Raw genomic sequence first — 15332 nt, forward strand, 5'->3', positions numbered from 1 at the left:
AGAATGTGATTTCTATACACTGGTAGTCATTGAGATGTATTGCATTATGTTGAGAACATCTTGGTGTAACTGACACAATGTTTTGTCATGTGTTTTATATATCCGCTCCTGTGGATGTCGTGTCTCTGACGCGGTGCGATGACAGTATGTGGTTGTACTCACAACCTGGACACTTCAGGTGATATGACTTTTATCTTTCACATAGAAAGCTGTAGTTATGTTACAACGGGTCCTGAAGAAGGCATGAAAAATGTTCGTTGATATGCTGAAACATGTTGACCACTACTGATCATGGATATTTTGTTAAATCTGTGTTTGCACTGAGTTTTGGTGTCTGGGGGATACCAATAAATCATTAACATCCACCTAACCTATCCAATTGTAAGTATTGCACCATTCACTCTTTTCACTTACTTTCACACTGCTTTTTCATTAGCCACACCAATACTGTAAACTTTTACACTACCTCCCTTTATAAGTATACTCTATGCACATTTGAATACGGCTAAGATAACAACTAGCCGTTTGTTTTGTTCTGTTATGTCTCCTGGGCAATGAGTACCCAAATGATGCAGAAGAGGGCGGTACAGTATGGTTTCTGATGGGAATTTTTCCCTATGCCCTTGAGTTTTAACTCAACCATCATCACATTTAGTTCACACTGTTAGTTCCCACTGTGTTGTCTGTATGGTGTTGGGGCTGTATCTACAGTTGAGTGGTATTTTCGACCTTTAGGTACTCTTTTGCGTATTGAAAGTGAGCAAGGGACCAACGTCTGGGTATTCTTCATCACTGCGGTGCTCAACATCCTTATGTTGGGATCCTCCTACTAGCCATCATCCGTTCATGGTCTAGATATAGATGGTTCACATTCTGAGACATAATATATCACTTGACGGTGAACAGTTTATAAGCAACAAAGCCTACAACTCACTAGCCCTTGCATGTGTTTCATGCACCCAGTACTTAGTGCCCTGAAGAAGTCCTGCACTAGGACGAAACGCGTCGGCTGTACTGTGTGAAGAGTTATAAAATTTGACTCTGTTTTTTAATCCACTGGAAATGGAATAAAAATAGAGAAATTGAAGAACGTCTTTATTGGATATGGACTATACAATTGTTCTTCTTGCTTGAATTTTGAAGCGTGGTGCACCTGTGCTTGTGTTCTGAACTGTTAGGTTCCCAAGGGAACTAGCATTGTGAAGGTAGGTGCGATTCAGTGCGCACACAGACACCAGTAAGTATAGAGGGGCTAAGACTGGCGGAGGGATTGCAGGTTAGGTGCTAGTACCTAGAAGGTTCCACTCTCAGGATCGCCTGTTTACACTTAGATTAGCAACTTTCAGGGTTCTCCGTGTCAAGAGTTGTGATTATTCCTTGAAGAGGGCAGTCGCCTAATTTCTTACATTGATAACTTCGAAAGCATAAGAAAAACTAGAAAAGACAATGACATCTATGTATTCACCAAAAAGGGGCAATATGGACTAATAACAGGATCTGGTTACAACCGTTCTAGAAGACATAGTAACCACATGGTATAAGTTACAACCCTAACCACCCTCAATAAAACTGGCCTTCCTACAGACATAAACATCAAAAATCATAAAACGATTTGAAAGAGGTTTCCTTCACTTCCTCTGTGATGGACACCTGTGTACTGTTGTTTTAGAAATGCATGGCTTGTCTTACGCATATTAGTGTGGTTTAATCCCACATTCAACTACCTGGAATTGAATTTGATAGAGCTCAATATTCTCAATATGAGGATGCACTTTGACGAAGAAGTAGAGCATATGTATGTAGCAACTTACCGGGTTCTTTTTATTCCAAGCCGTACTGCTTACGTTACAACCTTTTGTCAAGTCACATGTGAAGGACCACAAGCGATTGAGGCTGAGCGTCAAAGTGTCGGGGCAGACATCTTTCACTTTAATTCCATAAGCAAGATAAGGGTCTAAAGGACAACAGCAAAGAAATGAAATTAGTATCCATCTGATGCACTCTTCAAAACCACATCACCATCAAACTCTGCTTTATCATTACAAAGTAGTAAACACAAGCACGTCATGGTATTTTGCAGGATAGAAGAAGATCTCTCGTGGACTACATAACACTGAAATAACTTCATTATGTTCTTGACAAAACAATTCAGGAAGAAAAGAGCAAGTTACTTACCTTCAATATTGCATTATCTGTTGGAGACAATGACAAGCTGCAGATTCCTTCCCTTTGGATTTCCCAGGCGTCAGGCTGGATCCTGAAAGTTTTACATGAGCAGTAACCTTTGTGAACGCCATTGGGTGGCTCTTTTTGGCTCTGAGTAAGGCCACTGGCGTCGGTTATGTTGTAGTGGTCTCATATATAGGTGCCACCCACCCGAGCGGATGTCAGTACTTTTCACTTTTCCATGCCAGCACTGCAGAGACATGAAGTGACTGACGTAATAGTGTGCTAAAACTAGGGCCCTGTAAAAGGCAGTAACCCTAACCCTAATAAGTCCCCAGAGGGGAAATAGCCATTACAACAAATTCAGTACAACGCATGGCATTACAACGTATGACATCACAACGAAGTACCATCACATCACAATGCCATTACAATGCATGGCATTACAACGCATATGCCTTTACCAGGCATGCATTTACAATGAATTTCAATGTAAAGGCATGAATGGTGAAGACATATGTGTTTTACATGTAAGTATAAGGTAAGTAAAGTGTTTGGGGTGGGTGTGGGTTTTGGGGTGCCAAGGGTAATTTTAGGATTCAGGATGGGTATGGGTTTTGGGGTTAGGGGTCATTTTAGGGTTTAGAGTGGGTATGGGTTTTGGGGTGTAGGGATAATGTTAGGGTTCACAGTGGATTTAGGTTTTGTGGTGTAGGGGCAATATTAGGGTTCATGGGGGGTTTGGGTTTTGGGGTGTCAAGGGTAATTTTAGGGTTCAGGGTGGGTTTAGGTTTTGGGGGGTAGGGATAATTTTGGGTTTCAGGGTGGGTATGGGTTTTCGGGTGTAGGGGTAATTTTAGGTTTCAGTATGGGTTTTGGGGAACCCAGGGTAATTTTAGGGTTCAGGAAGGGTATGGGTTTTGGGGTGTAGAGTTAATTTTAGGGTTCTGGGTGGGTAAGGGTTTTGGGGTGTAGGTGTAATTTTAGGGTTCAGGGTGGATATGGGTTTTAGGGTGCCAAGGGTAATACTAGGGTTCAGTGTGGGTTTGGGTTTTGGGGTGACAAGGGTAATTTTATGGTGCAGGGTGGGTTTGGGTTTTGGGGTGACAAGGGTAGTTTTATGGTACAGGGTAGGTTTGGGGGTGTAGGTGCAATTTTAGGGTTCAGGGTGGGCTTGGGTTTTTGGATGCCCAGGGTACTTTTAGGGTTCAGGGTAGGATTGGGGTGCTACAGGTAAATTGACGGTTCAGGGTGGGTATGGGTTTTGGAGTGGGAAGGGTAATTTTAGGATTTGGGGGTATGCCTATGCGTATTGGGGTGGTAAAGGTAATTTTAGGATTTTAGTGGGTATGGTATTGGGGTACTAAGGGTAATTTTTGAGTTTTAGGCAATATTAAAAAAACACACATATATATATGGATATATAAAAATATGTGTGTGTATACACATACATTTACATATATATACAGAAAGATATGTATACATATATCTAGATATATGCACTAATATATGTACATATATGTATAGATATATACAGCCAACTCCTCCAGGATGAAGAAGCAGAGGCCACACTGGGATTTCCACGGAAGCTCTTTATTGGTGATCACTTGGCATAATGCATTTCGGCCTGGCTGGCCTTCTTCAGATGCCCCAATACTAGGAAATGCTCCCACATCCGTGTTTAAAATTGTCCTGCATCATTTCCATTGGTAGGAAAGACACTCCGCCCCCGGTCATGTGTTCGTCCACCTCTTGCCGATCATAGGAACTGCAAGTCCCAGAGTTCCATTGTCCAGGTAGGTGTTACGTGGGAGAATGGTATGTTTTAAATGCTCAATGCATTTGCGGAGGGCAGGGCAGTACACGCTGTAGTTAAAAAACCAATGTTCGATTCCTTTCACATTCCGGCGCTTCCTCTGGTCCCCCAACATTCAAACCTCCAAGAATGCAGTTCACGTGCTGGGCAAGGGCAGGCATGACAGTGCATCCTTTCCTTCGTGAAGTCACGAACTGCGTGGCAGCCACCCTTGCTGTGTCTGCCTCCGGAGGTGGGCCTGGGTCAAGCCAATACCTTGGAAGATAAACAAAAACTGCTGAAGCAGACCCCAGTGAAGCCCAGGCCGACTTGCTGAACGGGGCTTCTGTATCGTGTCTTTGGCTGACACGAGAATTATATACAGCAAACTCCTCCAGGATGAAGAAGCAGAGGCCACACGGGGATTTCCACGGAAGCTCTTTATTGGTGATCACACGGCATAATGCATTTCGGAGTGGCTGGCCTTCATCATATGTATAGATATATAAACATATGTGTGTGTATACACATATATTTACATATATATGCATAAAGATATGTGTATATATATATATATATATATATATATATATATATATATATATATATATATATATATATATTCACTGAAAAAACCATAGGTTATAGACCATATATAGTTAGGGATTAGCATTTACAAAGCCTTATTTTACTCGCACAAAACCATTGAAATTCGCATATATAGTTAGTTGCACTAACTATATATCGCGCACCCGCAATCCACTGCTGATCATGTCACATATTACATCATTCATGACATGGTCAGTGACATCACTGATGACATCACTGATGACATCTCAAATGACATCACTGATGACATCACTGATGACAGCTCATTTGACATCAATGATCACACCACTGATGATATAGTTCATGTTATAATACAATGCACCTCCTTACACTCTAATATAACCTCTGTTACACCTAGTGTAAAATACAGAGTATCATTTTTGAAACTATTGACACACGAATACCATTTACTACATACGCACTCACTGATTGCTACGTCTACACACACATTCATTCATTCACCCATAAGGTCACTCGTACATACAGTCACTCATCATTACAACACTATCATATGCACTCATACACCTATGCAGACACTCACACACTGCCACTCATTCATGGAGTTACTCACACACCTAGTCAGTCCTGTAAAGAAACAATTACACTTTGATTTATTCATCGATACAGTTAAACACAGAACAGCTTACATTTTCACAGATATACTAACACATACTTACTCACTTATACAATGAAATCCTTCATCCATACTCTTATACATCCACTCATTCTTCGATATGTAAAACATATTTAAACTTTACAAAAACACACAGACACTGGATGATGTCATCAGTGATGTCATTTGAGATGTCATCAGTGATGTCATCAGTGATGTCACTGACCATGTCATGAATGATATAATATGTGACATCATCAGCATTGGATTGCGGATGCGCGAAATATATAGTTAGTGTAACTAACTATATGTGGAATTTCATTGGTTTTATATCAATAAAATGTCCAGCTAACTATATAGGAGGAATTTCAATGGTTTTTTATATGTTAATTCCTAACTATATAATGCCTGAAACCTATAGTTTTTTCAGTGAATTTTCAAGGTTTTTTAAATGCTAATTCCTAACTATATAAGGCCTAAAACCTATGGTTTGTTCAGTGAATTTCAATGGTTTTTTATATGTTAATTCCTAACTATATAAGGCCTAAAACCTATGGTTTTTTCAGTGAATTTCAAAGGTTTTTTAAATGCCAATTCCTACCTGAATAAGGCCTGAAACCTATGGTTTTTTTAGTGAATTTGCAAGGTTTTGAAAATGCAAATTCTATTAGCGGATAACGTTTAAATATGTTAATATCCTTGAGGCATGCGATCACAGACAGGAGTGCAGTCATACACTCAGGCTTCGACTTAGCACTTATACATATAGAATTTCCGACAGGCAGGCACACAGCAGTTCTATTTATACCCTGCCATTTAACTACCACACCATTGTTACAAAGTGAGTCTTTTGCTTTTGTCATCTTCCCCCTCCCTACGCTTAATCCTTCACATTTATCATTCACCACCATTAACGGTTCCCCACAACCTCCCTTCCACACCTATTTTTTCAAATCTTCCCTGACACAAACATACTTGCCAAGTACCCATATCACCCTCTTACCATTACTACATTCATTCCGCTCTCATCACAACTATCCCTCATCCATTTATAAACAACCTACTTTCCACCCTTAGATCCACTTTACTCACTGTCCCTATCGTGATGCACACAAACACTCCCACAGTCATTCATAATCTACCTCTCCCACAATCACTCGTAATCTACCTCTCCCACCTATTGAACTAACACATTGTTTCACTATCCATTTAACAACCGCAGTTTACATCGAGCAATTTCAAAACCTAGTTGTGTAAAACAAAGTGAACCTGAATCCCATAACATTATTGGCCCGTCCATTACTCTCTGTTGATCGACCTATGTGAAAGCAGTTCTATTTATACCCTGCCATTTAACTACCACACCATTGTTACAAAGTGAGTCTTTTGCTTTTGTCATCGTCACCCTCCCTACTCTCAATCCTTCACATTTATCATTCACCACCATTAACGGTTCCCCACAACCTCCCTTCCACACCTATTTTTTCTAATCTTCCCTGACACAAACATACTTGCCAAGTACCCATATCACCCTCTTACCATTACTACATTCATTCCGCTCTCATCACAACTATCCCTCATCCATTTATAAACAACCTACTTTCCACCCATAGATCCACTTTACTCACTGTCCCTATCGTGATGCACACAAACACTCCCACGGTCATTCATAATCTACCTCTCCCACAATCACTCGTAATCTATCTCTCCCACCTATTTAACTAACACATTGTTTCACTATCCATTTAACAACCGCAGTTTACATCGAGCAATTTCAAAACCTAGGTGTGTAAAACAAAGTGAACCTGAATCCCATAACATTATTGGCCCGTCCATTACTCTCTGTTGATCGACATATGTGAAAGCAGTTCTATTTATACCCTGCCATTTAACTACCACACCATTGTTACAAAGTGAGTCTTTTGCTTTTGTCATCTTCACCCTCCCTACTCTCAATCCTTCACATTTATCATTCACCACCATTGACGGTTCCCCACGACCTCCCTTCCACACCTATTTTTTCTAATCTTCCCTGACACAAACATACTTGCCAAGTACCCATATCACCCTCTTACCATTACTACATTCATTCCGCTCTCATCACAACTATCCCTCATCCATTTATAAACAACCTACTTTCCACCCTTAGATCCACTTTACTCACTGTCCCTATCGTGATGCACACAAACACTCCCACGGTCATTCATAATCTACCTCTCCCACAATCACTCGTAATCTACCTCTCCCACCTATTTAACTAACACATTGTTTCACTATCCATTTAACAACCGCAGTTTACATCGAGCAATTTCAAAACCTAGTTGTGTAAAACAAAGTGAACCTGAATCCCATAACATTATTGGCCCGTCCATTACTCTCTGTTGATCGACATATGTGAAAGCAGTTCTATTTATACCCTGCCATTTAACTACCACACCATTGTTACAAAGTGAGTCTTTTGCTTTTGTCATCTTCACCCTCCCTACGCTCAATCCTTCACATTTAGCATTCACCACCATTAACCATTCCCCACAACCTCCCTTCCACACCTATTTTTTCAAATCTTCCCTGACACAAACATACTTGCCAAGTACCCATATCACACTCTTACCATTACTACATTCATTCCGCTCTCATCACAACTATCCCTCATCCATTTATAAACAACCTACTTTCCACCCTTAGATCCACTTTACTCACTGTCCCTATCGTGATGCACACAAACACTCCCACAGTCATTCATAATCTACCTCTCCCACAATCACTCGTAATCTACCTCTCCCACCTATTTAACGAACACATTGTTTCACTACCCATTTAACAACCGCAGTTTACATCGAGCAATTTCACGGACCTGCCACAACTTTTCCATCCAGTCCATTCTCATCTCAAACTCGAGCAACAATACAAACCCAATTACTTCCGCCCAGTTCTTAACTCTTCACCAAGCCCCTCCTTCATTTATGTAACCTGATGGCCGGCTGCTCTACCTTTTCCCACCAACAAGCTTCTTGTGAATCAGAAAAAAAACTATGTTTCCCAAAATGCAACAGGTTAAACACAATACTCTCAACTGAAAATAATCATTATCATGTTGTTAATACGTTGTTAATACATCATTGACTTTACTGCATTATGTGAAATGTAACCTGTTTTAGCGTATCATGCACGACAATTAAACAATTCCAAATATTTAAAAGTTCATTTCCATCTGACGAAACACACTGGCTTGCATGACGAATTGAAACAAACAAGATGTGGAGCGTATTTTGTCCGCCATCTCCAGTTGCACTGCTGAATTATTACTACTATTACATTAACAAAATATTATCATGTAGATTGTAGAGCCTTGTGGTAACTAGTTTGCTCACAACCAGTAGCTGTGAAAACAAAGCCTGAAGTCCACTGCTTTTGCAAGGGTGGTACTCTCCTGAACAGATAGGATTGGCCATCTTTGAAAGGGTTAACGCTGCTGACTAGTTGCTTGCTATCTTGGGTGGGGACGGCAATGAGGGTGCGACATGCTCTTGACTTCATCTTTTTCAGCAGTTGGAAGATGGTGCGGTTCGCTGCATTGGTTGCAGTAGCAGCGGGTACTGCTTCTTGGCAGACTGCCGGCCTGGCTTAATCGGTAAGGTGTGGCTGGGTGGAGTGGTGCATTCTTGGTGGGAGGCTATCCACATAACTGAGGGTGATTGAAAGGATGGCTGTGACGAAGAAGTTCCACAGATCGCTATTTTAGTGCGGACTAGCTATTGGATTCTCATGGCTGTGAGAATTCTGACGGGGTTAAATCCTTTTCAGAAATCCACTGCCGTGGGCTGCGAGTAATGATCGCGTTAAACCGATATTTCCTAACAGTTTGCTTGGGGTGGGAGGAGACTTGAAAAAGTGGTGCTCATAAGGTACGGGACTACAAAGGAATAATAAACTTTTCTCGCAGGATCGAGCCTACTTGAAATGTGGGGGAGCCATTGGGTCAGGAGTTATCTGGACCTCGCCTGCATTTTCGGACAGGACCAGTTGCGGTATTTACCGCAGCGCCACAAGCTCTTATTAGCAACCTGTAAAACAGCGATGCTCTCGCAACTACAGCTAGGTAAAATTAGAAATAGTCATATGTAACATAAACAGGTAAACAAACAGAAGCAGATTCTTGGGTATTTTCTCTTTTTCAAGATGATGGTTTAATGTGTCCACACTCGAAGAACAGTCCACAGTCAGCCGACACGTGTTTCGTCGTGCTTGGGTGAGTCAACACGACTCTTCAGGGCTGATAATATAAAATAACTTGTGTATAGATTACATCCTTATGTATTACATACTTTTTAATAATGCATTAGTGACAAAGGTGAATCACACGTGCATTTCCAAAGTGCTGTTGATCTCACACGTTGTGACTGTGAAGGGTGACGATACTTCCATGTTTAAGCACATTCTCCCCAAGAGTTTTATAAGTACTATTGGTTGATTGCTAGTTGGTGATGGGACACGAAGCTAACCTAGGGAGAGAACCAAGCAGATGCCTTGAACACAAAGAGCACATCATGCTGAATGATTCGGTCGTGGTACCATCCTCCTAAGACCACCCCAAACACAGTTATGGGCAAAAATAAAATCCAACCAAAGGCACTGCAAAGCATTATGGGATGAGATTCTAGAGTGCAGTGAATGTTATAGTATCCAATATCAAAACATTCCTCAAGCAGCAGTGGCTCTCCCGGCTCAGCTGAGAGCTAATACTATAATATTCTCTGCACTCTAGAATCTTGCCCCATAATGCTTTGCTGGGCTTTTGGTTGGCATTGTATTTTTGCCCATAACTTTGCTTGGAGTGGTCCTAGGAGAATGGGACCACCACTGAATTGTTGAGCATGATATGCTCTATGTGTTTAAGGCACATGCTTGGTCATCCTCCTAGGTTAGGGAGGACCCCAAAATCATCACCTTTCTCATTGCCTGATGTTTTTTAACGTTCAATTTTGTGAATTGGTTATATGCTTTTTAGCATGTAAAGGTAAAGGTGTTATCAAAGGGTTTTGGGTGCAGTAACTAACTCCGCTACGTGGCGGAGTCAGAGTTTTTGCATGAATTCCGTGTTTTCAATGTAATGCGTAGTTAACAAATCTCCGCAACCTCCGCTAGCAGAGCGGAGTTCATTGCCCACATTTAGTGTTAAGCCACTACGGTTATGCTCTGTTGTTCCAGCCATGTCCAGAGACGCATAACCTATTGACAAAGTTTCCATGAGCCCACCCTGCCTTGTTTGCTGCAGTACCACATGGTGGTGGCGTTGTCTGTGAACACCTGCACTAACTTCCCCTTGACAGAGGGAAGACATGCTTTTAATGTCAACCGGATTGCACAAAGCTCCAGCAAATTGATGTGGAGCCCCAACTCCGTCGAAGACCAGTGTTTCCTGATCTCTACCTCTCCCAGAGGGTTACCCCATCCCAGGAGAGATGCATCTGTCACTACGGTGTGGTCTAGTTGGGGAAGGGAGAGGGCTCTGCCTTTGACCAAATTGTAGTTTATTAGTTACCACTGCAGGTCTTTTACCTTTCCCTCCTAGATCTGGACCATGTCGGAGAGATATCCCTGATGCTGCACCCACTGGAACTTCAGGCCCCGCTGGAGAGCCCATATACACCACCTGGCATGTTTTACCAATAGGATGCAGGATGCCATAGGTCCCAGCAGCCTCAAAGTCATTCTCACTGAAATCCAAGATAGAGGCTGAAATATCAGAATCATCACCTGGATATCCTGGAATCGCTGCTTGGGAGGATAAGCCTGAAAATGCACTGTGTCCAGAATAGCTCCAGTGATCGGAAACACCTGGGAAGGAGCAACAGATACAAACAGAACAATTGATGGACAGGATGCAGACCAATGTCACACATTCACCCCAGTACAGAGATCTGGGCCTAAATCCATTGTTTTTTTGCTCACCATACCATTCCAGTTTGGACCCAGCCATATGCAAATCACTCTAGACCCTGCAACCAATGGGAACTGTCGAGCCCAAACTGCCAGGCCAGGCCAGGTCCTCGCTGGAATGATAACAAGCATCCTAGGACCTGTTTTGGGCTTTCAGCCTACCTTGAGCCGCAGGTAGCATCTGTGGCCTGGAAGGATGAGCATGTGAAAATATGCATCCTGCAAGTCCAACGCTACCAGACAGTCTCCTTGGTCTTGGGCAGACAAGACCTGAGCCAACTTGAGCATCTTGAACTTCTCCTTTTTGAGAATTAAAATGGGGTGCAACCCTTTATTCCTCTTTGGAATCAGTATGTAGCAGGAATAACAACCACTGCCTACTTCTGAACCAGGGACCCTCTCTATAGCCCCCTTAGCCAGGAGAGCTGTAACTTCCTTTTGGAGTAAAGTTAGATGATCCTCCACCAGACATTCTTGAAGTGGTTGAATAGGAGGAGGAAAAGAAAGGAAAGGTAGAAAATAGCCCTTCTGAATTATCTGCAAGACCCACTTGTCCGATGTTATGGACCTCCAGTGGAGAAGATTATGATGGATTCTCCCTCCAACTGAAGTAGCATGGTTTTGCAGAGTCAGACTAGGAGTGCTTGGAGGCTGCGGCTGCCGAGAGCTGGATGGGAGATGACTTCTGGCGTCCACTCTGAGGTTGGAATGAACCACGCCCATGTCCTCGCACAATTTGGGAAGTCTAGACATGGCGGTGGCTGGGATATGGTTGGCACAGCTGGAAACACCTTCTGTTGCCATTAAAGGTGCGAAAGCTAGACTGGTTAAGTGGCATTACTGAGAGGCCCAAGGATCTGGCCATACCATGAGAGTCCTTGAAGCTCTCCAAGGCCAAGTCCGCCTTCTCTCCAAAAAGACGAGATTCATCAAAAGGCATGTCCATAAAATTAGCCCGGACATCGCCCGAGAGGCCATACATTCTCAACCAAACGTGGCGCCGTAAGGTCCCTGGTGATAAAACAGGTCTGCCCAGTGAGTCAATCATGAAAAGACCACAACTAGTGGTGAATTTTGCTGTATCTCTCCAGTCCTTCACTTGTCTGGAAGAGTACTGCCCAGGCCTCTTCCGGTACCTATGACAGCACTTATGCAAGCTTCTACAGAGAGAGTGGGAGAAAAGGCCCAAGAAGCATGCCATATTCACCGACCTCAATGCCAGACTGACAGAAGAAAACATCTTCTTCCTAAGTGTTACCAGTCGCTCTAATTCCCTATCTGGAGAGGCGTAAGGGAATGCGCCATGAGAAGTAGAAGCCTGCACCACCAAGCTCCCAGGGGTTGGGTGTTGACTGAGGGGCTTGGGTCACCTGAAGTTGGGCGTTGGTGGTGTGCAACTGTCCTATTCACAGGAACCCCTGTGCTAGACTTAAACCACGTTCCTAGTAGGACATCAGTAAGTGCCTCATTAAAGAGCAATAAGGGTTCAGAGGTGGAAGCCCCAGGCTGAAGCTCTTCATCCAGGAGATTAGTTCTGACCTGCACAGAGGGCAACTCCAGTCCAAGGAACCTCAGGGGCACTCCTTACCACCATGTCATAAGAAGCCCCCTCCTCCATGGCCACAGTTGGAAGAGAAAGCATGCCAGTATCTGGAGATGTGTCCAGTCCACTGGCCTCCCCAAGTTCCTCATACCAGTCCATCTGTTCCACAGACACATCCCGGTTTTCTAAAGGGTCCATAGACCCCTCCCAGACCTCTCCCATGCCTGAAAAGTCTTGATAGTGACCAGGCAATAACATAGAACCTCTGGGTTCCACCAGCGCTGGAAAGAGCGTTGAGCGTCGCCGATCCGACTCCAAGCAATCGGGGATAAAGATGACGCTGGCACCACCGGTGGGCACCGGCGGCACCAATTTTGAGTCCAATGCCAGGGAAAGTCGGTTGACACAATCAGCATAGTCCCAGATCCGGAATGAGATCCCTGAGGCCCCACCGGCACGGGAACTGATGGCACCGAATCTGGTGGGGTCCCAACTGACAACATGGAGCCCGAAGGCTCACCAGATCTCCTGTAAACGTGGGAGGTACAAAGTCGACCCTTACTCTGGCTCCGCAGAACCATGCTTAGAGCGTTGATGCTCCTTACCTCGTTTGTCAATAGACGACAGTCGAGGCGCAGATGAAGTCTACTTGGACTTCTTCTTGTGCCTCTTCCCCGGGTGTCCTGAAGATTTTGAGTGGGAGGAAGAGGACTTGGGGCTTCGGGAGCAGTCCTGCGACCTCCTCTTCTTCATTCGGGTCCTGGATCTCCATGGAGTCTTGCTGGATGGAGTAGACTGCCGGGCTGCAAAGAGTTTCATAGCCCGCTCGCGGCAAGGCCTTCAGAGCCATGGCCCAACAGTCTGAGGATGATTTCGAATCATGTTTGTGCTCAAGACACCAAAAACAGATAAGCTGGGGGTCAGTTACCGTCATGGCATGGTGACAGGCGCCACACGGTTTGAAAAATGTATTTCTAGAAGCCATCCTTGACACACTCAAGAAAAAAGAAGTCAACAAAAAGTTGAAAAAAACTTGTCAAGAAGTGACAGAAGGGTAGCGCCTCTGGCTCACCGCTTAATTGGCATGGAAAGAAAAGAAATGATGTCTGTGAGCCTGGGTGGCGCCTATATAGGTGACCGTGATGTCATAACTAACTGCGATGTCACGCGGAGCTGGATGGAGCAACCTACTTGCTCACGCAAAAGTTTCTGGATCCAGCCTGATGCCTGGGAAATTCAAAGGCAAGAAATCTGCAGCTAGAAATCTCTATCAGTTACACAAGATACCAGGCCTTCACTTGCTAGATTCCTAGGATCCGGCCCTCCCGCCTCAAACACTTTTGGGAGGAACTGAGTACTATCTTTTTCAAAGACCTCATTCACATAACATGCCAGATGATGGACCCTCGCTGGTACTCACACATATCCTAGCAGCATTCCCCTCCTAAATCATTCATTTCTGTTCCTTCCCTTGATCTCTACCTTTGTATCATGTCGCTTTGCGTAGGTAGGGTGGATCTCTATAAATCGTTCCACATACAAACCACCTTCCATAAGAGTTCAAACCACCGCCATAAGAGTTCATGTTTAGAAAATGCCTTTCGGGGTCTGTTGTGGTGGTTGTGAGGGAGACAACTGCAAACTGCTTGAGTAAATAGAAGTGCATTCGTCATCAGAGCTTTTCGAATTGAATTGCTTTTAAACCACTGAAACCCAACCAACATGTGGACCAAAAAGCAAATGTAATGTCTCTCTTGAATAGACAATGCTCCATCTATGCACTAAACAAAACAGGCAAAATGAAGACGCACAAACATGCAAAATTAACAAAAAGCATGTTTAGCTCACCATCGGTAATACATTTGATAGATTGAGCTTTGTTTTATGCTGTGCTGTTAATTTGTAAGGTAAGTTAAGGCAGTCTTTTTGTGTTATTTAATTGTAGTTGTTTGTAGCGCATTGTGATGAAACCTTTCCTTGATTCAGTTTGCGTATTTGACACCTTACAACATTTCATATTTTTACAACTCTTTTAGTGATCACCTATCGTAAATTTCGATTTTTTTAAGTAACTGAGGATCACTGAGCAAGCAGCAATGCAACGCACAGCGTTATCTAATACAAACAGGTTTTCTTTTCATTTATTTTGTGGTTTACGTGGAAAATATGGGCTCGTTTACAGTTCGGAAACTACTGCCCCAGTCAAGTTCCTTGTCCATTTTCTGTCCCACTCTGACCCTTGTTCTAGTTGCAGCCTATCTCCTATTAGAGTTTTTTCCTTCCCGAGCTGCGGTGGCAGCCACAAGCAGAAACAAAATTTACACCTAAGTGCAGTGGGCAGTCCTATACACCGTTGGCCCTTGGACACGGTCGCCACCGTTTGTTTTTCTCTTGTGTTCATTTTAAAACAGTTTTAATCTACCTTCTCAGACTACCAGCATTTCTACATCCTTGATATGAGAGCTCAGGAAGGTAAACATTTTACTTTTCAGATTTACACACTGAGCTGTGATACATAATGTTAAATGCTCATTTAAGCACAATTGCTGCACAGTCAGAGTAAAATGCAGAGTAAGTACTCCTTATCTCAAAAGTAAATCATACAACAATCACTGTATATTCGATAAAATAAAGACAAAATGACCAATCTTGAGTATTATGTTCTT

The 15332-nt window shown here is 43.2% G+C and overlaps 1 protein-coding gene across 1 annotated transcript in view; it reads right to left on the minus strand.

Moving 5' to 3' along the window:
• The window catches only part of DNAI4 (dynein axonemal intermediate chain 4), a 641148-nt gene that overhangs the window by 268884 nt on the left and 356932 nt on the right, over window positions 1–15332 (minus strand). The window contains exon 9 of the mRNA XM_086953805.1: window positions 1812–1954. Coding sequence (XP_086809931.1) covers window positions 1812–1954 — 143 coding nt within the window. The remainder of the gene's footprint in view (window positions 1–1811; window positions 1955–15332) is intronic.

Source organism: Lissotriton vulgaris, chromosome 1_1 (genome assembly GCF_964263255.1).
Source record: "Lissotriton vulgaris chromosome 1_1, aLisVul1.2, whole genome shotgun sequence".
NCBI lineage: Eukaryota > Metazoa > Chordata > Amphibia > Caudata > Salamandridae > Lissotriton > Lissotriton vulgaris.